The 25,514-nt window shown below is 34.6% G+C and overlaps 1 protein-coding gene across 49 annotated transcripts in view; it reads right to left on the bottom strand.

Moving 5' to 3' along the window:
- RIMS2 (regulating synaptic membrane exocytosis 2) overlaps nt 1-25,514 on the bottom strand; it is a 731,813-nt gene that overhangs the window by 447,459 nt on the left and 258,840 nt on the right. For 11 of the 49 annotated variants that reach the window (XM_037802495.1, XM_037802498.1, XM_037802483.1 and 8 more), the window contains exon 1: nt 7,891-8,012. The exons of 36 other annotated variants lie outside the window; for them this stretch is intronic. In XM_037802495.1, coding sequence (XP_037658423.1) covers nt 7,891-8,012 — 122 coding nt within the window. Of the gene's footprint in view, nt 1-7,890; nt 8,378-25,514 lie in introns of those variants that run through there. 2 more of the 49 variants (XM_037802480.1, XM_037802474.1) reach the window with 1 other exon arrangement.

The raw sequence follows: 25,514 nt of genomic DNA, 5'->3' as shown, positions 1-25,514 counted from the left end.
GAACAAAGTTGGAGGAATTATGCTACCCGACTTCAAGACAATTATATAGGTAAGAAAAGGATCAACAAACATATCAATGAAACAAAATCGATAGCCCAGAAATTGAGTCACACAATCACTGAATTTTTCTACAAAGGTGCCAAAGCAATCCAATGGGGAATACGAAGTCTCTAAGTCTTTGAGCAAATTGTTATGGAACAAATGGATATCCATCTGGAAAAATATGAATCTTGACCCCCCCCACACACACACACTCACCGTACACACAAAAATTCATTTGAGATGGATCATATACTTAAAGTAAAGGCAAAAACTCTAAAGCCTCTAGATGAAATACAGGACAATAATTTTGTAACTAAGGGTTGGCAAAAGATTTTTAGACAGTATACAGAAAACAAAACCATAAAGGGAAAAAAATTGATAAATTAGATTTCACCAAAATTAAAGATTTTGCTCACCAAAGGCATTGCTAATGTGTTTAAAAGAGGAAATTTTAGGTGGTATATATGTCACTAGAATAAATTTTTTAAAAAATCAACCATAGGACTATACAACACAGTGAACTCTCATGTAAACTAAGGACTATGTTAATAGTACAATTATAATAATATTCTCTCATCAACTGTAACAAATGTACCACACATTAAAACAAAATGTTACTCGTGGGTGCTCAGTATTTTCTGCATTATTTTTCTGTAAACCTACAACTTCTCTAATTTAAAGAAAAAAATGTATCGTTAAGAAAATAACAGGCAAGCCAGAGACTGGGAGAAATATTTACAAAACACATGAAGAAAATATTCACAAAACATATACAACCAAGGACTGATACGTAGGATGATAAAGACTTCTACAATTCAATACTAAAAACACAAATTAACTTAACAATTTTTTGTACAGACACTTCACAAAAGAAGATGTATGAATAGCCAGTGATCATATGAAAAAGTGCTTGAAATCGTTAGTCACCAGGGACATACACAATGATATAAGGAGATGCCATTATAAACTTACCGGAATGACAAAAACTAAGGAACTCTGTATCACCAAATGTTGGAAAATATGTGGAACCACCAAAATTCTCAAACATTATTGTTGGGATTTTAAAATGTACAACCACTATTTTAAATGATCTGACATTATAAAATTAAATATACACCTACCCTATGACCCAAGAATTCCATTCCTAGATATTCATCCAAGAGAAATAAAGATATATACCCACAAAAGGACTTACAGGAGTGTGGTATATTTAAAAAGTGGAATACTATTAAGCAATAAAAAGGGAAAAAATACTCCTACTTGCAACAAATGGATGAATTTCAAAAAGTTATGCTGAGTAAAAGGCTTTAAAAACAGAGTAATTCCATATGATTTCAATTATATGAAATTCTAAAACAGACAAAAAACTAATCTACATTAGGGGAAGAACAATATTTGCTTCTTGGGTCAGGGAGAAAGTGGGTATTGACAGGGAAGGGGCATGAGGGACCTTACCAGAGTAATAGTAATGTTCTATATCTTAATTCATGGTAATGTTCTATATCTTAATACATGTTTTAGTTTCAAAATGTAAGGATTTGTTAGTACTTATCAATTGGTGCACTTAAAATGTGTGTATTCACTGTATATAATTTTACAACAAAAAGAAAAATAAAGAATCACGAAGGTTAAACTCTGATTTATAATGCACATACAAAGTTGTTTAAAGGTGAGATGTACTGATGCCTTCGACTTACTTTGAAATGCATTGAAACAGTAAGATTGATGGACAGAGAGAGGGTGGATAGTTGGCCATATATATATATATATATATATGTATATTTATATGATAAAGCATATTGTTAAATGTTAATTGTAGAATCTGGGCAATGAGTGTATGTGTATTCACCATACAATTCTCTCAACTTTTCTCTGACTTTGAAATTTTTCATAATAAACTGTTGAAAAAAAAAAAAAACTAAAAAGAATATAATTGTATTTATGGGTGTGTAGACACATAATACACATAATGAATTGTTATACATTTATTTATAAACATTAGGAGCTGCTAGGATAGTTGAACTAGGAATGCAACTTACATAAATAGTATCAAATGCAGACTTTCAGTGAAACACAGGATAAAAGGAATTAATATATATGGAGCACCTACTACGGGCCAAGCATTATTGTAGCAACTTTCTCTATTCTATGTCATTTAACTGCTACCAGTGATGGATGAGGTTGTTTCTTTTTTATAAATAAAGAAATTGAGGATCAAAAAGAGCATGTTGACTTATTCAACAACTGCTGAGTGCTATGTCTAAGCACTATAAAAAGGGTGGAGAATTCAGAAATCAATATAAATATACTCCCTAACTCAAGGAGCTCACAGTTCTGGAACTTTACCAGTATCACACAGCCAGGAAGTAGCAGACCCTGGATAAGAATCCAAGTCCCATGTTCAAACGCTACCCAACCCAAAGCTAATACAACATGTAGTAGAAAAGACAGGCACAAGTCAATCCTTGCTTAAACATGGCAGTGCTCCTTGCCATTTTCCATTACTTCTATCTATGCCAAGTCAAAAGGCATGCAATGAGATGAAAAGTTTAAAAAAAATGAGGAATCCTGAGCTTGGTTAAGTAAGCAGCTGGGCTTTGGTTTGTGTAAGAGTAAAATGAAAGTGGTAGAATAGGTAAATCTTCAAAGCGTGTTTCTTAGAGCCCAGGCTGGAATCCATAGCCCACTTTCTGATCTAGAGCTGCTCCACTTTTATTTTCTTTACATATTGAGGAAGACTTAAGAAAGTGTTCTCTGCTAAAACAAAAACAAATTAAAAAAAAAAAAGCACGGTTGGAAAAACACTGAATGAAATAGAGTCCTCACATTTTAAGATACTACGATTTTAAAGTACAATGGCTTTTCCCATTTTGCACTATCAGAAGTGTTCACAAACATTTCTGAGGTCCTTAAAACTTCTCAAATTCAGAAGCTAAACTCAAACTCTGGATCAGTCTCAGGAATTTTTTTGTTTGGGCCATGAATCTCGTAATTCATAAGTGGATATGAAGATAGTCCAAAGCACAGATGACATAAATTCATTTTACTCTTCAGTAAACAGTGCCAAAATTAAACAGAAATAAGTTTAGTGGTAATTATCTTCTTTGACTTTTCTAAGATCTTTTATGATTATACAGAAGTTTGTAATAAAAAAGTATATCTAAAATTTACCATTTATCAACAAAACAAGTAGCTTGAAAAAAGTTCTTTCAACATAGAAAATACTTAAAGACTGCAGATCAGTATTGGTTTAAGTATTTATACAAATAATTGTAGCTATTATTGACTTAAGATCCACAGTAAATATTCTGGTAGAAATATTAATGATACACATCTATAAATCAAGTCATTTCAATTAAAAATCTCAATGGACAATTGTCAATATAATAAGGTTTAATATACAATACATATTTCCATAATAAGATATATTTCATAAGGTTTATATATGTACATATATACCTATATTATGTTTGTGCATGTATGAGACTATTGGGTGATTTATACTTCAGAAACAGACTGTTAATGAAATATGTTCCTGGAATGAATAATTGATTATGCTGTGATCATATCAAGTCCAAACAATACACATAGCGCATACTGCACTCAGTGTTATGCAAAGTTAAGTATGCTGTTCTTTCAATGTCAAAGTAGACATTAATGTGCCATGATGAATAAAAAGTGTCTTTGCCAATAATCCCAAACACGAATTGATGGCTTCAATATAAAACAAATCAGTAGTAAATGTTATATAAAGAACTAAATATTTCTGACTAACAGTATTACCAGAATAAATAATTAAACATCCATTTTGAAAAATCAGATTTTAGTTAAAATAACATTAAGGTTTTAGAACTTTGGCAATGTGTCAAAGGAAAAGAATACATTAACACTAGGTGAAGTTAAGCTTTACATTTCATTTTTATAATTAGCATGACCTGCAATTTATGTCCAAACCAGAACACTTTGAGGAGAAAACAATAGTTACTGGAGGACAGCAGGCATAAACTGAAACTATTCCAAGTGAACCAAATCATATGGTTACTTTACTTGTAATAGAAAAACATCAATATAGCCAAATATTTTTTGGTCTACTAAGTTTATCTGACTTTTAAATATGAAAGTTTTTATATTTCATTATAAATATATGGAAGGGAGAAAAACAAAGTCTTTAATTCCTTTTCTGATCAATTTCAGTTATATTATGTTCTTGTGGCCAACTGGTACAGAAAATTCACCATCACACATTTAGTGACAAATAGTTACATCTAGAGGAACAGATTTCTTCATTGTATAAGAAAGATTGCTAAAAAGCAGCAAATGGAAAAACTTAGAGGCTACTAAGTACATTTTTCCATAAATTTTATCACAAAAGGTAGGCATCATTACCATATTTATTTTAATATTGCCCAAATCAATTGATTACTCAACATAGTGAAGAGAACTCTGCTAAAAATATAACTTCTAGCATCCCAATATTAATATTGGCTTCCACAGACAAGATCACAAACATTAGGTTTCATAATGAATTCAGTATTTGAGGACTTTCATCAGTGACAAAAGCAATGATCTTTGCGTATTAATTAAATAACTCAATTCGTTAAAAAAGGGGGGGTGGTAGATAACAGCAGCATTTGATAAGAATTTAAACTGGCATTTCCTCAAAACCTATCAAGTAGATTTATAAGAGATAAAGACTGATACTTTCTTCTTGCAGGACCTGCAGCGTTTCAGTTTAGCTGTAAGTGAACAGAAGATATATCCTGCCACTTCTGTTATGCACTAAAATGGTACTCAAGAACGACAATGATAAGAGAATAAGTTAATCACTTTCAGTCTGAAACACAAGGGCTGTGCTATATGGTTTCCAACAAAAAGTTAGTCTAAAATATTCTAATGATTTTCTCTTGCAAGCAAATTTCAATCATTCATTGGATAATAAGATAGCTTAAATCCATATTAATCTCGAGCTTAGTGATTTATGATACATAAAATATTACTGGTGCATTTAAAATCTTTGCTCCCTTGACAAGTTGAACTTCTAATTTTTTGCAGAAATTATGAGAAATTTTCATCTTTTAACCTTTTATTGCTAACCTGTCATACAAGTAAACTGCCCCATCTGAAAACCTGATGAAAATTGAGTTGCAAAGATTTAGGGTAAGATTGATTACCTAAGAAAAGTCTCAGTTTCAAAGCTACTTCAAAAGGTACCTTTTAATAATATATTGTCTATGATCAATGCATAATTTCTTCTAGTAATTTCTTCTGAAAAGCAATCCAGAATAAAATATAATGTAATTTTCCATATCTGTGATGCTATTTTTTCTATAGTTTAGAAAAAGATTCTTGTTTATGTCACAATACAAACACTGAATATTACATTTTAACTAGTCCAAACAATTAAACTGTTAGTACTCATTAATAACAACCAAAATTGTTCTTTCTAGAGGTGATGATTATATAACTGATGTTTAAAATTTTTAAGATCATTAATGTCCAATCCATGAAGTTGAAAAGCCCATTATCTAGAAAATTTTTGAGTTGCAGAATCATATCTTCTAATGACAAACTCAGATCTTTTTTTATCCATGATTTTTTTTCTTCAAGAATGATTTTTTATTTTTTTTAAGAATAATTTTTTAGTCTCTAGCTTAATTTTTAAATCATTGTTACCTGAAATGTTGAGTCCTTTCATATAATTTTTTTATATAATTTCAAAAACCTACGTAGAACAAAAATTTTAAAAAGCCATTGTATCAGATCAGAACTCAAAAAATATGTGGAAACATTAATTGTGAAGACATATAAACTTATTTTTTACACTTTATACTTCAAAAATAATAACTATTGTATAACTGGTTTTGGCTTACTTTAAAAGTGAATCAAGTACTTGAATCTTTAGGAAGATCAGTAGATCTATTTGTGAAACCAATACCGTATGTTTTTTAAAGACTAGGAAGTTAAGACCATATCAAAGCAGGGATTTTTTTTCCTAAAGTAAAATAAATTATTCATTGGTTAATTAGTAGTTTCAGATAATTTTAGATAAGAAAATCAAAATAAGTTAAACAAGATTGGTCTTACAGAAGCAATAGAAACTTTATGATTTAATGTTTAATTATGGCAGCATAAAATTTCAGATTTCTAATAACAAGAGCATTGCAGTTATAGGCATGCAACAGAAAAAGAAACTTGAAGCAAAAGCAAAAGCACAGTGATAGGGGTGCCCACAATTTCTTTAAAAATATAGATATTCTCCTATTTTAAAGTTAACACTTATTTTAAAATCAATTCTTTACTATGCTGTTAACAAAACAATTTTAAAGTAAATATACACCCATCCCTAATATTAATATTGTTAAACACGTAAATTCTTGGCATTAAAAACAGAGATGAAAATAAAACAAAGAAAAGATTTATAAAAGATGAGTACAAATCCTAAAACTCTGGTAGCTTCAGGTCATGGAAATGTTTAGAAAGCCATTCTGTCTCTTTTATTTAAATATAACATGTAACACATTATTTTTACCATAAATAATAGATGCTCAAGCAATATATTACTAAGTAAAAACAAAACAATATCTTAATATATAGATTGCCTATTACAGAATAGCCTAACATTTTATATACTGTTATATATTTTAAATCAGTTAAAAATAAAATAAGACAAATCAAATTAGTTAACTGAACAGAACTGCACTGAGGAAAATAGGTGAAATTGTATAAAAAATAGAGAGAAGTTTTTCCATATTCAACCCAAAGGTCACAGATATATTTATCATCGGTAAACATTTTAAATGCCAAATCTTAAAAGCATCCTTTTCATTTCCTGAATTAAGATACAAACTGTACAATAGTTTTGTTTTGTTTTTTTAATCTCTAAATCAGGCTGCCCCCCATTGTTCAGACGTCCTCAGAGGAAGACCAGCACAGCCATTCAATATTCCGTGCACTGTTAGCTCCCCCTCAGTTTCCAGAAGGTTTCAGTGCATTATCATGTTCACAGACAGAAATTCTTTCTCAGTCTTTCTCCACATATATTTAGTTAAAATGGGGTCTTCATTTTCTATAATAGGTATCTAACATTACAAATTCTCAAAAGGCAAACAACTTATATGAGGAGACACCTGGTTGGTAAAACTGCATTTTAAAAGCTTTCTTTAACAGAATATCTCTTTTAGTGTAAGCCAGAGACACCATCTAAAACATATGTTCACAATTTAACATCCTCCACAACACACACACACACACACACACACACAGGCTGAAAAAGCAAAAGGAATTTATAACAAAGAATCCTTCCTAAATAGCTGACCTAATACAAAGCGTTCTTAGCAATGCCATAATATAGCTTGTTTAAAAGTGAATACTGATTTATCCTGCATCAAGAAATGTCTCAGACATAGAAAACATCTTCTGCATGTTGTAGAAAGAGCATGTATGATTGCTACTTTACATTTTCCAACAAATCACATGTGATCATATAGCTCCATCCCTATATATGCAATGTAATCACTGCTATGACCACTAAAAAAAAAAAAAAAATCTATCAGGCCATTTTAAGTTAATCATTTTATTCATTAGAAAATGAAATAATGAAACAGCCCATCTGAATTATGCTTCAGAGGTCAAGCTAGTTAAATTTAGGATGCTTTTTAAGCTTTCAAGTAAGCTCATTTTACTTCTTGAAATTAAATGAAGAATATTACATACAATTTTATATGTATGTTAAAAAGATGACATTCTAATAAAACTAACATTTCATTACAGAACAATTTTCCAGACATATAAGATCATTATTCTGAAAAATACTAATACTAAAATAAAATGTAGTTGAGCTCTACTCACCGTGCATTGTTCAGCGTTTGTCCAAAAAGCTCATTTTGTAAAATATTTGGAGAGGATGAAAAAACCCCATGAAAATGAGATAAAACAGAGTTGCAGACTTGGCGCAATGTCTCAAATTGCATTTTCTTTCTTTTTTTCCCCTTCTCTTATTTTTCTTTATCACCTGTCTTTAAAGTCATCTATTTGCAGACACTATCAAATAAAAACATGCCAATCAAGTTCCATATTCCTCCTGATCTCTGTAGAAACTGTGCCTAAATGAGCAGAGGTTGGTAGTTAATTGTACAGTCATTATTCCTCTAATTCAGTCGTAAGATTCAGTACTCGTGCAGCTTTCGGCTTTCTCCTGACTGTAGCAAGAATTCTAAGCAGCAGTAAGCTTTTTGGGCATTCCCAGATGAAGTGTGAAGCTGAGCTGCTTTCATATGCTCTACTCATATTTCTCTAAGCCTATTAAAAACACTCAATGAATAGATGCTGTCGTCAGGAGTTTCAGCACATCTGGCTGCAGCAATAAAATCTCAGAAGTAATAAAAATGGGGACAAAGTATTTTCTCAATGTTACTACTAGATAAGAGAGGAGATATTATGCATGTCCCCAACCCTTTTCTCTTTCCCTGATAAATGAATAACTCCACCAACAGAGTATAGAGAGCTCTTCAATGTACAGGCTGCTGCATAGGACCAAAGGAACATTCTAAAAATAAATGGTACATCTCTCTTTTGATATCATGAAGAAATAAAAATATGACAGAAAATAGGCCTTTTATCACCTGCATTCATACTCCCGTAGCTCTAAAGAGACATTTGGAAAGCACATACTTAGTTGTCTTAAACCTCTTATTTAATTTTAAAATGTCTCCCTTTATTTATTTTTAAGAAAAGTGAGTAATGTTCAATCTGGTCCCTTTCTAAAGGCCATATACAGTGACTACAGGATTATTCATGCAATTTTAGAGAAACTTATACCCTATCAGTTAAAATTCACTTGAACAGCACACGTTACCTATGAACTTTCCCACAAATGCAAAAATCACAACTAAGGCCAGAGAGACTTTATCAACTAATATTAATTTATTTCAATAATGGTAGTCGTAGCATTTTTAAAGGAAAGAGAATCAAAGAGGAAATTTACTGAAGGCACCAAGTAAGACTTTAGAGTACCCAAGTCATCATCCATTCTCAATGCATAATTCTCTTTTGGATAAAATCTTAGGTTATTCTACATCCAGGTGCATCCATCTTTATAAAAAAGATGCTCCAAAAGTCATGTGTGAACAAAATTTTAAAAAACAACAAACTTCTATAGATGCTTAATATTTTTATTGATCTTTAATTGCTCCTAAACCTTGACATTTCTTCAACAGTCATCCCTCTAAGTTCTTTTTTCCTCAATTTTTAACCCTACCCCAATATATCCCCTTCCACACATACACTACTGCCAATAAATAGGCACTTAAGTACACCAAGGTTTAAAAAAAACTGGTGTATTCTTTTTTCACATGAATAAACATGTAATAATACATATTCCTAAAAACTAATTTATTTCTTTTATAAACTAAGATGTTCACTTATGGGTTTGTCCTCAACTAAAAGTGTTCTTTTTTGGACTATTATTTTAGATATTTTATAAGGTGCACTACTATCTATTTGTCAAATATATATACATACAGGAATCAAAGTAATTTTTAATTAACCAAGTCATTCCACATTTATTTTTTATTACCCAGAAAATGTTGTGAGGTAGGTGTTAATGTTATTATCATTTCAGAGATGAAAAGAAACTGAGACTTTCAGGAGTTAAAATTCATGCTGTTTGTAAGGCAGAGAAAGAATATGTGAAGAAAGGTCATTGGACTTCATTTCCTATGCTCCTTCCATATCATTCTACGTTGTACATATGTGAACACATTTACACAAATATGTACACCTATTTACAATATATCAAGCTGCATAGATGAGCAGGAAAACGACCTGCTAGTGGTCTAAACAAGGATATGTTGGTCAAAGAAAATATCTCAAAATTTTTAACTCACAAGTAACTTCAAATGAGTTTCTTCCATTTAGCCTCAAACAGAAGCAACTTGGTGTGCTTTAAATGTTCAAGTTTCTGATCATAAGTTAATTTTACATACCCATGAAAAGGTCAATTTCCACAAGTGAAACATACATATTTTAAAAATTCTTATTTTCAAGTTAATTTACCAGATATAATATCTGTGAAGAAAATATACATATTTACCCTTTGTGAGTAGATTGACTTTTTATTTAAAAAAAAAAAATCAAAAGCCCCTTTGAACCAAGTCTTTATTAGATAAGATGATTACACTGCAAAATACTCCTTGTTGTTAAAACATAAATAAACAAACGTTTCTTTTCCCCAGGTATTTCAAAATTAGATCTGAAGGCAATGTCACAGGAAGAGTTTCAAAAATGGTCTAAGCATTGGAATGAGTCTTCAAATGACTCTTTTGAAAGAGTCAACAAGACAGCAACTGCCCTCCTCAGAGCCTTATTTTCCACTTCTGACTGTACATCACTTGCACTACTGGACAGTTTTCTCTTAGTTCCTGCAATATCTCAGAAGTGATTTCTTCTACCTCCTCACCATGTTACCACCTTTCACCTGCCACTTGTTATTCATAAAGCCTCAAATGTCGCCTTCTCCAGAAGACTTTCTCTGACCCAGGTGAGGTCTCCTGTTACACACTGTCATTGTACTCTGTACTTCTCTGCACAGCACTCAATAAAAGCATAGCTACATAGTAACAGTCCAAAAAAATGTTTAAAGTCTTTCGCCCTTAGTTTCACAAGGTTAATTTCTGTCTTATTCATTTGGCACAGTGTCTAGTACATAGTAGTTGCTCAATAAATATTTGTTGAATTAATGGATGCCTATATTTTATTGAAAATTCATTGTCTTTTAGTCACATTCCACAGATAAGATAGGAAACCTCCTCAGGAATTCATTAGTTATTTGTGGGTTGTTTGTTGTTTTTTTTTAATTTAACCTACCACGTCATTTTATAATGTTCATAATTAGAAGAGCTATCAATATTTGCAATAAAAAACACTGTGCTGTGGTGGAACTTTGTGATTTGTTGTAAATACCTCTAGTATTAAAAATAATGTTTATAGCTAATTTTTCATAAAATTTCTATTTAGCACAGGCTAAATTTAAATATATTTAAATTTAATATTAAATTATTAAATTTAAATATAAATATAAATAATAATATAAATATTGGTGGTATCAATGAGAACAGAAAGATCATGGTACACAGAGTCAAAATCCCTGGGTTTCAGTACTGGGTTAAGTTCTGACTCCAATCCCAATTAGCTACAAGGCCTCAGGATATTCACTTTATATATCTGAGCCATGATTTCTTCAAATGTAAAATAAGCTACTTCCCTTACCTCATAGGGTTATTATTGTGACTGTTAAAACATATAATGTATATAAATGTATTTTATAGACTCTAGAGTACATAGTATTTGGAAGTAATCTCACTATGAATTATTTAAGGAATCAAATTACTGGGACCAGGATTCTAATAGTTATGTTTAAATATCTTTTACTTATGTTTATTCATGTAACAAATATTTACAGGGTTTCTTTGTGCAAGGCTTAATATGCTTGATGCTGAGGAAATACAATGCTTATTCTTAGCCTTTTCTTGGAAAACAGGATAAATTCAGAATATCCTCCAAATAAGTTAAGCTCCATATTTACATTGATTACAGCAGAGAAGCATGAACTCTCACAAATGGTGTAGATGGTGGCAACTGATTTCCCTGTGGCTGTTGTTATAGAAACTTTAGCACCATTTTGGAAATGACAAAGCTCGTAAGAGTTCTCACAGAAGAGGTATTAAGAAACTTTTAGCAGCAAAACAATTCATTAAAGAAATATCTAAAAAGCGTCAACCCATAAAAAAAGTTCAAAATCTAAAAGTAAGCAAAAGAATTCAAATTAAAACAATAATGACATATTTTATTTTCTTTCCTTTTAAATTGGCCTAGTTTTGGACAGGGGTTTAAAAAATGGACACTCTCAAATCATATTTATAAGGAGTTCACATTGGTACAACCCTTGAGAGAAAAATCAAAAACTTTCAAAAATGTTCAAAATCTCTGAGAGAACACTGGAATATACAACAAAATATTGACGACATCTCTGGGTGAGAACACCAAATACTTTTTTCCATTATACTTTTTGATACACCAGCCACAAGAAAAGCACCAGGTTTAATCTACTTACAGTAGAGAACTCTACAATTGTAATGCAATTATTAACCATCACATGTTAAATATGACATTGGCCCATGAACTTTTACTTAGTAATGGCAAGTAAATCAAGTACTAGATTGTTAGTTTTCATGGGATTAGCTATATTGGTGTCCATAAGCAATGGAATCTTCTTTATCTGAAATCATGAGTTTCTAAAATTCTGTAATAACAAAGAGAAAAAAGATAAGGCATTCAAAAAATGATAACTTGGCCTGGTTTCACCTTAGAGTGGACCATACAGTACTATTTGGGAATGAAAGCGAGACCAGCCCAGACCTAACTAAGCACACCAAAAACCTAAAGATAACCAGAACACTGCAACTCTCAAAACGTTAGACAAAAATTGGAAAACTGTATAGTTCTAAAATATCTACAGCAGTTTCCATAAGATTTAAAAAACTGTAGATATACAATTGTTTTCTGATACGTAAAAAAAAAATTCTATGTTATTTCCCAGGGCTTGAACCCTGTATCTGAGCCTAGTTCTGACAATTGCTGTAGAATAGACTTCCAGCACACATTTCATACCATTTAATTCAGAAATGAAAGGGGAAGTACAGTGAAAGTCTCCACAAGTACACAAAGGCCTACCATCATTATCACCTCTTTGATTCCTATTTCTAGTCCAGAAACATAAATCCTTCTGTGCTTTGGCTCTAGCTACATTATTCTGAGATGCATTACATGGTTACTGCAACAGTCCAGAGCCAGAGCATCTCTCACCAGAGCAGTTCCCACACCAAACTCTGGCAGCAGCAAAAATATCTTTCCCATTGGATGTAAAAGTCAGACTACAGAGTACCAATCCTAGATTTAAGCTCCAGAATGAGAATGTCAAGTGACTGTCTGCTATGACACCTGAAGTGTCTACCTGTTAGAGGAAAGGAAACCAAGAGCTCTAAGAACCCAATTTGGTAAATTCCTCCACTGTTAGGGCTGCTAGTTCCAAGAACATATTCACTTGATAGCTACCAAAGAACCACTGGAAGCAACATTACAATATAAGGGAGTTACATCACCATGAATGAGATCCAGCTCAATGTGTACTAGCTACACTCACCAAGAGCCACAATATAGGGAGTGTTTACAGCCTCAGGACTCCAGGAATCACACCTAAGCATGCAAACTGCCTCTACAAGTCAGCTTTGCTACCTAGGAATTTCCAAGTGCACCTGGATTCTTCAGAAAAGAAATACTGACTGCATATTACTTTATGAAAATACCAGAAATAATAACCATTGGCATAATTACTAACATGTTTCAGCAAAACATGGGGACAAATGAAATACTATGTAATAATATAGGCCTCCAGGAGTTCCCATCCCTAGTTCCTTTCTTTTCATGCAATTCCTGTCTATCAATTACATTATTTTTAATAATGGAAGAAGAGAGTCCTTTCTCCCAAAGGATGTCTATTTCATAAATACAAATATTTGTTTCAGCTTTGACAATGACTATCAGCAAAAGTTCCTTAGGAGCATTAACAGCATTAATCAGGTTCAATGCTGAAGAAAAAGTCATCTATATAAAGGAATAACACCAAAGTTTAATGTGCTTTTCACTGTAACTTTCACATTACACAACACTTCCTATAAACTAGAATATATTCTGTCCTTGCCAGAATATATAATATGTCCCATTAAATATGTAACAAGTAATAACTAGCTACTTGACACGGGCTAGATATAAATGAGAAATGTGAGTCAGAACTTAGTTTTTTTTATTCTTTTCCACTGCTTAGCTTCTCTTTTTTTATCTCTCCTAGCCCAACTTCGCAGCCTATAATAGACCAGAAGAGCTGCCTCTAAACAGGATCAGCTTAGAGGGAACATTAATGATGATTCCAGCGGGCTTTCTGTGCTATCCAATATGTGTGGAAATCTTTGGAGAGCTACTAAAGAGTGAAGTGGTCAGTGTTAGTCCTGTCAAGAAGGCTCGAGCAACTGCTGTAGTCCTAGCTTGGTGTCCTTAAAAATATGCAAGCAGAGGACATTAGGGATTTGTGTAAAGGAATACTGAATTAAGTAGAAGGTACAATTAGATAACTTATAAAGTTCCTTCAAAATTTTATGTGAAATCCCAAATGTTTTCAGCCCCCAAGTATCTACAGTTACAAAAGAGATTACACCTAGAGTAGTATTTCAAATTTCCCTGGGTCTTTACCCCCACCTGTGTTTTATAGGACTTCAGCTTTCTGACAAATCACCTCCCAATATATCCAGAGGAACCCAGGCACGTCACATATGCTTCCATGGTCTTCTAATTCTTCTACTCCCACATTTTCTTCTGTGGTCTCTGCAGACTACAAAGTCACTTGAGGATGGAGCCTTACCACTGCTGGTTTCTTTAGTCTGAATTCCAGTTCCCAGCCAGGGGTGGTGAATATCAAGGCTACAACAATTCAAGGTGCTGTGTTTTATGAAGGTATGGATAGAATGACTCTCTTCTGAAATTTCATTCATTCATTCACTCTACAAGTATTTATTAAGTACTAACTATAGTCTCACAGGTGCTTTTCTAAGCACTAAAGAGAGAGGAGACGGGAGGGGAGCGGAAGGGGAGGGGAAAGGGAAAATGGATAGATGAAGGGAAGGAGGGACTGAGAAAGGGAGAGAGGGAGGGAGGAAAACCAAAGACATAATCACAGTCCTTACAGAATTGCTGTCCTACAGTGTAATGGGGAAGAGATGTACTAAATAAGTAATTATATGTGTTACTGAGTTTTATGACTAAAAATGTGAATGGAACTTACAGAAGACAGCCATTAACTTGGAACTCAAAAGTTTAGGGGAAGTTCTGAAGAAAATGGATTAAAGATGAGAATCACAGAATGGTAATAGCCAGCCAAGCAAAGAGAGGGACAAAAGAGTATTCTAGATATTCTCAACACAAGAGGTCACATCAATTATGGCACAAACAACTAGAAGAAGGTCAATTTAAGTAGAAATCAAGTTGCTTTAGATGTAAATCAAGTTGCTACATCCTACAGAGCATTAAAAACTGTTGAGTGTTTTGATTTTTAATCCTCACAATCCAAAAATAATTCTGTTTTCTGCTATAACAACTTTCTTTTGAATCAATGCATACATGGAGTCCTAGCTGTCACAATGGAGAAAGTTCAGGAACAAGAAATTATAAGAAGAAATATATCATAAATGCATCAAAATATTATCTCATGGCATTAGTGAGATAATTAGAAAGCTGATGCCATTGTCTGAGTAAGATAGTTGGCTTGAATTAGAGCAATGAAAGTAAGGTGGAGACAAAGGAATAGACTACAAAGGTAAACGTTGAATCAAAAGGGCTCAGTGACTGAGTGGAAATGGAGGTGGTAGGTAGTGTATGAAGGTTAAGAGAGGAGTTAAAAATGATTCTCAGATTTCTCTTTTAAGTAATCAAGCAGATAGTCTTAAAATTTGCTGAGACAGAGAATGCTAAAGGAAGAGTTTGAGAGAGGAGGGAGAAGAAGATGATAAGTTGTTGACCTTTAAGTGTAAGCTAGCTAAAAAGACAGATGAACTGAGCAATTGGATATGTCAACCAGGAATTCAAAAGAGGGCTCTCAGCTGAAGGTAAAAATTCAAGAAGTATCAGCATGTTAGTAATTATTTCAACCAAGGGAAAAGATGAGATCTCCTAGAGAGAAAATTCAAAATTATATAAATAAATACAAAAATAAATAAGTCTAAGAGCACCAAGAAACCAAGTTCCACAGTGGTTGGTTTAAGCAGGAGAAGCCAGCAAAGGAGGCAGAGAAAGAGTAGCCATTAAAATAGAAGGAAAATCAGAAAAGCATGGTGGCCTAGAAGCCAAAAAAAGTGTGTTAGGAAAAATGATATGATCAACTCTGTGTTACACACTTTGTCATCTGGAATTTGAAGAACTACTGCTTATGACCGTGAGCTTCAAAACTATTCTTCAGAAAATAAATCTTTTGGCCTGAAATCATTCACTCCCTAGGACCTGGACCCAGCCTATGAAGACGGTCTGGAGAGACATCCAGGCTTCCTTCATCAACCCCCCTTCCTCCCTCAGTGAAAGATAAGCAAACAAAATCTTTAGTCTTTGTTCAGCCAAAACAGAAGACATGCAAATAAACTCATGCAAATCTACATGTATTTCAATCCAATCCTACCAATTTAAAAACACAACTTGACATGCCTAGCCTTTCAAAATGAACAGAGGTCAGGCTTAATCAGAAATCACAGTTACTAATGAAGGTACATAAGCTCACAACTTGAAAGTAGAAAACAAAGGAAAAGTCATAATGTAAACAAGATATATTTTATCAATTTTCCATCTATCTTACACTTTATCTTACCAGCTCCTCCCTAAAATACTTAGCTTCCTTATGATCTACTCTATTTTAGAAACTCCTTGGTTCTAATGATACTTACAATGATAAATGAGTAACATTTATGTGTAAATCAAGTTGTCAGTGATTTTATCACTATATTATATTCTGTCTTAAAAGAATCTCCCTTGACCCCCATATCCCCTTCTACATACTACTCCATTTTTTTCTGCTCCTCTTCACATTAGCTCCCATTCCTAATACTCCATTAATTTTACTCTTGTCAAGTTAACCAATGACTTTATGACTTCATGTTGCCAAATACAATAGAAAATTCTCTGTTTTTATCTTAACATGACTTTTCTCTAGCAATTGACACAGATACTCTGTTGTCCATGGCTCTTAAACATTTTTTTCTCTTTGTTTCTCAGACACGTTCTCCTAATTTTCCTCTTGCTCAGCGGCAATTCTTTCTCAGTGTCCTCTAATGGTTCTTCCTCCTCTCTGGGATCTCTAATCTCTCAGGGCTCTTTATGTAGTAGTGCTGGGTCTCAGACATGCAGTAACCTGCTAGAGCCACCTGATCTTGGGAATGTCAAGGCTTTGTTGTGAATCTTATGTGTTCTTTAATCTATTTGCTCTCCCTAGGTGACTTAGATCCCATAGTTTTAAACATCTTCATGTACTGCTTTTGAACTATCTCCCCCTAAAACCACAGACTCATCTTCCCATCTGTCAATGTGACACCCCCAGAGAGAAGTCAAAAGGGCATCTCAAGTATAACATGGCAAACAGAATTCTTGATTTCCCTGCCCAAACCTGTTCCTATCTTAGAACATCATCATGATTTATTGAGTCTTCCTTAATTTCTCTGTTTCTGTCATACTCCACTACACATATCCAATCTATCATCAGGTTCTGTCAACCCCACCTTCAAAATGAAGCCAAAATCAATCAACATTTTCCATTTCACTACTACAATTCTAGTAGTTCAAGCTACCAACACCTCTCTCCTGGACTACTTAGTAGCCTCCTAACCTCTCTCTGTATCAATTCTTGTTCCCCACAACCCATTTGCCAAATAACAAAATGACCATATATAAATACATAAATAATATCAGGTTCTTCCCATACCTAAACCCTCCAATGGTATACTATCACATTTTAAATATTATTCAAACTCCCTCATTTTATAGAAAGCAAGTGAGATGTGTTGTTTTGTCCAAGGATTTGTTTGTTTGTTTGTTTTTGTCCAAGCAGTTGGCAACAAAGTTAGAACTAGCATCAGGTCTTCTGACAAACGGCCCAGGGCTCTTTATGTAGTAGTGTTGGGTCTCAGACATGCAGTAACCTACTATGGCCACCTGATCTAAAATGTAAACTAATGTCATGGTTTACAAATAGCCCCAGAATTTAAAAAAGAAAGGATAACGTAAAAATACAAATAAAATACTTAAGCCTGGACATGAAGCTATCTCCCCAAATCGCATATTTCTGAGAGAATAAAACAAGAAGATGCACTGAAGAACTGGATCAAAATATGTTTAGGTAGAAGAGGGAAATAGTGGAATAAAAAAATCAGATCTTCATACTTCTCCCACTGCCATGACTCTTAATTCTTTTAGATTTCAAACTTACAGGACAGTTGCAAAAACAGCATAAACCCATACAGAGAACTTCAGCATATCCCCACCCCACCCCTAGATACCCAGATCCACCAATTTTAACATTTTACCACTTTTGCCATATCAGTCTATCATCTGTCTGTCTGTCTATCTATCTATCTATCTGTCTATCAATTTTCTGAACATTTGAGAGCAGGTTGCACACATCATAATCTTTGAACACGTACTATTTCCATACATATTTCCTCAAACAAATATATTCATTTATGTAACCACCTGAATGCAATTATCAAGTTCAAGAAATTTAACATTGATATAAAGCTTACATTCTATATTCTAATTTTTTAGTCATGTCCCAATAATGTATTTTTGAGCCCTGTCTCCTCCAGTCTTAGATTGCATCTAGGAATGTGTATTGCATTTAACTGTCATTATCTCTTTAGCTTCTTTTTCTTATTTTTTAATTGTGGAAACATGTATCTTCCCATCCCATCCCATCCCCTCTCAAGCATATCATTCAGTGGGATTAATCATATTCACGATGTTGCAGTACCCTCACCACCATCTATTACTACAACTTTTCTTTCACCCCAACAGAAACCCTACACTCATTTTGCATTCATCCCCCCGTGCACCTTCACCCCATCCCTGGTAACCTGTATTCTACTTTCTGTCTCTGTGAGTTTGCATATTGTGTGATATTTTCTTTGTAGTTACTATGAGACTTAAATTTAACACCCTAAAGTTATAATCATTTCCTTTCTTTGATACCAACTTAACTTCAATAGCATACATTAGTTCTTATCACAAATTACATATTTATATTTTGTGAGTACAAACTATTTGATTTATCATTACATTTTATGTGTTTACCTTTTAGATCCTGTAGGAAGTAAAAAGTATAGTTGCAAATCAAAAATACAATATCATTGGTATTTATAGTTAGCCATGTTATTATCTTTACCAGAGATCTTTATTTCTTCATGTGGCTTTAGTCAATTGTCTAGTGTCCTTTCCTTTCAATCTGCAGAACTCCCTTTACCATTTCTTGTAGGGTTCATCTAGTGGTAATGAAGTCCCTCAGCTTTTGTTTATCTGGGAATGTGTTAATCCCCCCTAAATTTCCACTGCCTTCTTACCTCCATGGTTTCCAATGACAAATCAGAACCTAATCTTAGTAAGGCTCCCTCATATGTGACACATTGCTTCGTTCTTGCGGCTTTCAGAATTTTTCCTTTATTTTTGGCATTGGACAGTTTGATTAAAACATGGTGTAGTGTGGATCTATTTGGGTTTATCCTGTTTGCAATTGGTTGAACATCTTGGATGTGTATATTCATGTCTTCCATTAAATTTGGGCAGTTTTCAGCCATTATTTCTTTAACTATTCTCTCTGCCCTTTCTTTCTTCTCTTTCTGGGACTCCCACAGTGAATATATTGGTACCCTTAACAGTGTTCCACAGTGGGGCAGGGCAAGATGGCAGAGTGCTGAGGTATGGAATTTAGTTACTCCTCTAGGCAGCTGGTAAACAGCCAGGAACTGTGTGGAACAGCTGTTTTGGGGATTTCTGTGACCAGCCATGCATTGTACATGTCTGGAATGGGTGGAAAGGCTGAGATCACAGTGAAGACCTGTAAATTTCCCCAGCCAGGGGGCTGGCACCCCTCCCCCTCAGGCATGGCAGACTGTCTTGGAGCCGGTTCCCTGAGGGAAAAAGAAACAATCTGTGCTGGGAGCAAGGAGGGGAGCTCAACCCAGCCCCAACTACAGAACTAATTAACAAATTTGGACTGCTGAATAAAAGCTCCCAACACAGATAAATCAAGAGCAGGCATAAGAGGAATCAGTCCAAGAGAGAAAGTGGGGCTAACAACAACAGCAAAAAAAAAAAAGATTTTTGGAGTTGAAGGTGTTCAGAATACTGGAAAAGAGCTTGGCTCCAAGAAAAGGGGGGACATAGAAACGGGAACCAACTCAGGCTCTTGTTTGCAAACTGGAGTTTGGATCTGGATATGAAAAGGGTTTTTCCCCTCCTCCTCCTCCTCCCCCTCCCCCTTCTTCTTCTTTTCTTTTCTTTCCTTGCTCTCCCACTGTATCTTTTTACTTTTCAATAGCCCATCAGAGATACTGCTTCAGCACTGCCCGAGGCAGGGCAGAATTAAAGTTGTCTGAGAGTAACTATTCAGGTGAAAGAGATAATAGCCTAAAGGGCATTTCTTTAAATAGTCTATACTGGGACTGACAAAACTTAGGGGCTGGGGAAAGGCCTTGAAAAGGGATTTCTTTTTTTCTTTTTTTTTTTTTTCTTTTCTTTCTGTAGCTCACTTCAGAAGCCTCAAATATTTGCAACTGGCCACTGGACCCAGGTAAGGGCAGAGGTAGGATAGGTCCGTGGGACAAAGCAATGAGTCTAGTGGCGGGGAGAATTCCCTAAAGGGCATAACGTCCCAAAGAAAAGGGGGGGGGTCAGGGCCGAGCTCAAGTGGTGGCCATTCTTCAAAGAACTCATACCCAGGGGCTGGAAAACAGAAACTAGCTTAAGTCAGTCACGCCCCTGACAGGGACAAGGTCTGTGGAGAATTAAAGGGACCTGTGACACCTCTTTACACTGGTGGGGAGCTGCGGGCTGACAAACGCCACCTGCTGTACAGGGCAGGAAAAGCACAGAGTCTACAGGCTTCACAAGAGGGTCTGACAACCTGCAGGATCTCATTCTTAGGGAAACTTCATATCCAAAAGAAAGACTAAAAGCTTTCCCTTTAAGATCAGGAACAAGACAGCACTGCCCAATGTCATCACTGTTATTCAACATGGTGCTGGAAGTTCTAGCTAGAGCAATTAGGCAAGAAAAACAAATAAAAGGCATCCAAATTGTAGAGGAAGGAGTAAAACTTTCACTGTTTGTAGATGTCATGATCCTATATGTAGAAAATCCAGAAAAACCAACAGCAAAGCTACTAGAGCTAATCAATGAATACAAAAAGTGGCAGGCTACAAGATCAACATGCAGAAACCAGTACTGTTCCTATACACAAGTAATGAGCAACAGGGGGAAGAAATCAAGAAAAATTTCCATTTACAATAACAAACAAAAGAATCAAGTATTTAGGAATAAATTTAACTAAGGCCACAAAAGACCTATACACAGAAAATACAAGAAACTGCTAAAAGAAATCAAATAGGACCTAAAAAAATGGAAGAACTTACCATGTTCATGGATTGGAAGACTAAATATAGTTAAGATGTCAATTCTACCTAAACTGATTTATAGATTCAATGCAATATCAATTAAAATCCCAATACCTTATTTTGGAGAAATAGAAAAACCAATAACCAAATTTATTTGGAAGGGCAAGGTGCCCTGATAACCAAAAATATCTTGAGAAAGAGGAACGAAGTGGTAAGTCTCACAATACCTGACTTTAAAGCATACTACACAGCTACAGTGGTCAAAAGAGCATGGTACTGGCATAAAGACAGATATATTGACCAATGGAATCAAACTGAGTGTTCAGAGCAATAGACCCTCTCATCTATGGACAATTGATCTTTGATAAGGCAGTCAAGCCAATGCTACTGGGATAGAGCAGCCACTTAATAAATGGTTTATGGAGAACTGGATAGCCATATCCAAAAGAATGAAAGAGGATTCCTATCTCACATCTTATACAAAAATTAACTCAAAATGGATCAAAGACCTAAACATTAACACTAAGACCATAAGACTTTTAGAAGAAAATGTAGGGAAATATCTTAAAGATTTTGTGATAGTTTCTTAGACCTTAGACCCAAAGCATGAGCAATCAAAAAAGAAATAGAAAAATGGGATCTCCTCAAAATTAAATACTTTTGTGCATCAAAGAACTTTGCCAGAAAGGTAAAAAGGCAGCCTACACAATAGGAGACCATATTTGGAAACCATATATCAGATAAGGGTTTAATAAGCCAGACTATATAAAGAGATCCTACAACTCAACAACAGAAAGACAAACAACCCAGTTTAAAAATGGGCAAAAGACATGGATAGACACTTTTCTGAAGAGGAAATATAAATGGCACAAAAACATAGGAAAAGATGCACAACTTCACTGGCTATCAGGGAAATGCAAATCAAAACCACAATGAGATATCATCTCACATCTACTAGTATGGCCGTTATCCAAAAAAACAGAAAATTACAAGTGCTGGAAAAGATGTGGAGAAAGAGGCACACTTATTCACTGTTGGTGGAAATGTAGACTGGTACAGCCACTCTGGACAGCAGTATGGCAGTTCCTCAGGAGCCTAAGTATAGATTGCCATATGATCCAGCAATTCCATTACTAGGTATATACTCAGAAGAACTGAAAACTGAGACACAAACAGGCATTTGTAAACTGATGTTTATAGCAGCATTATTCATGATTCTCAAGAGATGGAAAACAGCCCAAATATCCATCAATGGATGAGTGGATAAACGAACTGTGGTATATGCACAAGGTGGAATATTACACAGCTGTAAGACAAAACAAATTCGCGGAACATATAACAACATGAATGAACCTTGAGGACATTATGTTGAGCGAAGTTAGCCAGAAACAAAAGGACAAATACTGTATGGTCTCGGTAATATGAACTAATATTAATGAGTAAACTTTGAGAGTTAAAAGCTGAGAACACAGGTTATCAGGAGACAGAAAGAGGGAAGAGATCAGGCATTTGATACTGAAGGAGTACAGAATGTTCAACAGGATTAATTGTATAGATCCAGAAATGGATAGCATAACACTGTGTGATGGTAGCACAATATTGTAAGTAAACTGGACAAAGATGTCTGTGAGTAAAGTTAAAAGAGGAGGGGTAGGGACATATATGACACCAGAAGTAAAGATAGACAATGAAGACTGGGATTCTACAACTATAACTACAACTATATACTGAAACCTAGAGTGGTCAATGATGTTGACTAAACTTAGAAATATAAAATTGTTTCTACATGTGGGAGAACAAGTGAATGTCAACCTTGCAAGGTGTAGAAAAAGGGATGGTATTAGGGAAAAAATACAATCAATGCAAACTGGAGTCTATGGTTAACAGCAACATTGTAATATGCTTCCATTAAATGTAATAAAGGCAATATACCTAAATTAAATACCTATGAGGGGCGGATATAAAGGAGGGGTACGGGATTCTTGGTAGTGGTTTTGTTGTCTGACCTTATTATTGTATTGTATTGTATTATATTGTACTATATTTTTTTAATCTTTTTTTATTACTTTAAAAAATCTTTTTGGAGTAATGAATACGTTCAATGCTGATTGTGATGATGAATTACAACTCACAATGATACTGTGAACAACTGACTGTACACTGTGCATGATTGTATGGTATGTGAATATATCTCTATAAAATTTCAGGGAAAAATATAAACAGAGGGATACAAGTGCTGGAGAAAACATGAAGAGAGGGATGTACCTATTTACTGTTGATGAGGAGGCAGAATGGTGTAGCCTCTCTGAAGGACAGTGTGGTGGTTCCACAAGAAGCTAAGCATGTGGGTGCCATAAGGTCCTGCAGCCTCACTGTGAGGTATATACTTGGAAGATCAGAAAGCAGGGACATGAATGGACATTTGCATACTGGTGTTTATGTTGGCAGTATTCATGATTTGCAATGGGTGGAGGTGGTCTAAGGGTACAATGACTGCTGAACAGAATGGTGAACTGTGGTGTATACATACAATGAAATATTGAGCAGCTGCAAGAAGGAATGAAGCTGTGAGACATGCAACTAGGTGACTGGATCTTGAGGACAGCATTTTGAGTGAAGTATGCCAGAAATGAAAAGACAAACACATTATAATGCCTCAGTAATATGGAGTAACTATAATGTGTGAACTCCGAGAATTCAATCTTAGAGCACAGCTTATCAAGGGGACGCTTATTGTAATTTTCCCTAGATTGTAAGCTTTTACAACAGTCACATCTATTCCTGAGTTGTAATGGTTATCTCCAAATTCTGTGACACTGAGCTCTTTGTGTATAACCTTGTCAGTCTCTGGAACTTTGGGTATCTGAGTGGCACCTGAAACTCAGAGCTAGAGCTCAGCAGCTCTGAATGTCAGTGTTGGCACATACAGCAACTACTAAAAAAAAAAAAAAGCTGAAAAAGAGCCCAGACTTCAATTAGAGATATGAATAAAGTGGATCTGGTTAGGACTAAGGCAAATAATGCCAAAGGGTAAATGATGTTACTGACTGTGTTTAAAACATCAACTTCTGTGTGAGAACAAGGGAAGAGATGTTTATTTGGTGCAGGATCTGTATTTTCTGCAGCATGCTAAATAATTTAACTTGTATGGTCAGTTTATTAAAACACCATAATTACATGGAACTTTGAATAGGAGGTGAGATATGGAAGGTTTCTATAGGTTAGTGCAAAATCCCAATATATCCCAAAGTAATTTGGGCAAAGAATAAAAATATATTTGCAAAGCCCCGCTGAGGAACTGCAGAAAAATGTGGAAATGTTGGACTTCCCTACCAGGGTTATTATTGATATGCTCACAAACATTGAGGATTAACAAATAGTAGGCCGAGCCCTCAATCTTGGAGCTTGCCTTTATGAAGCTTGTTACTGTGAAGGAGAAGCTAAGCCTACTTACAATTGCACTTAAGAGTCTCCCCCAGAGAATCTCTTTGTTGCTCAGATATGGCCTCTCTCTCTCTCTCTAAGCCCACTTGGCAGATGAACTCACTGCCCTCCCCTTTACATGGGACATGACTCCCAGGGGTGTAAATCTCCCTGGCAACAAGGGACATGACTCTCAGGGATGAGCCTCGTCCCGGAATCATGGGATTGAGAAAATCTTCTTGACCGTAAGGGGGAAGTGAAATGAAACAAAATAAAGTTTCAGTGACTGAGAGGTTTCAAGTGGAGTCAAGAGATCACTCTGGAGGGAATTCTTATGCACTATATAGACATCCCCTTTTAGTTTTTAGTGTATTGGAATAGCTAGAAGCAAATACCTGAAACTGGAAATGCAACCCAGTAGCCTTGATTCTTGAAGACAATTGCATAACTATGTAGCTTACTGTGACTTGTGATTGTGAAAACCTTGTGGCTCACATTCCCTTTATCCGTCTATGGACAGATGAGTAGAAAAAGGCAGACAAAAACAAAATGAAAAATAGGATGGGATTGGGGGGGATGCAATGCTTTGGTTGTTCTTTTTCACTTTTATTTTTATTCTTATTTTTATTCTTTTTGAAGTATGGTAAATGTTCAAAAATCGATTGGGGTGATGAACGCACAAGTATATGACTAGTTGATTGTACACTGTGGATGGCTTTATAGTATGTGAACATATCTCAATAAAACTGAATTCAAAATTTTAAGAAAATAATGTTCCAAAGGTTCTCAGACTCTGTTCAC

The sequence above is a fragment of the Choloepus didactylus genome, chromosome 14, assembly GCF_015220235.1.
Source record: "Choloepus didactylus isolate mChoDid1 chromosome 14, mChoDid1.pri, whole genome shotgun sequence".
Lineage (NCBI taxonomy): Eukaryota > Metazoa > Chordata > Mammalia > Pilosa > Megalonychidae > Choloepus > Choloepus didactylus.
This window is presented reverse-complemented; position numbering and strand designations above follow the sequence as displayed.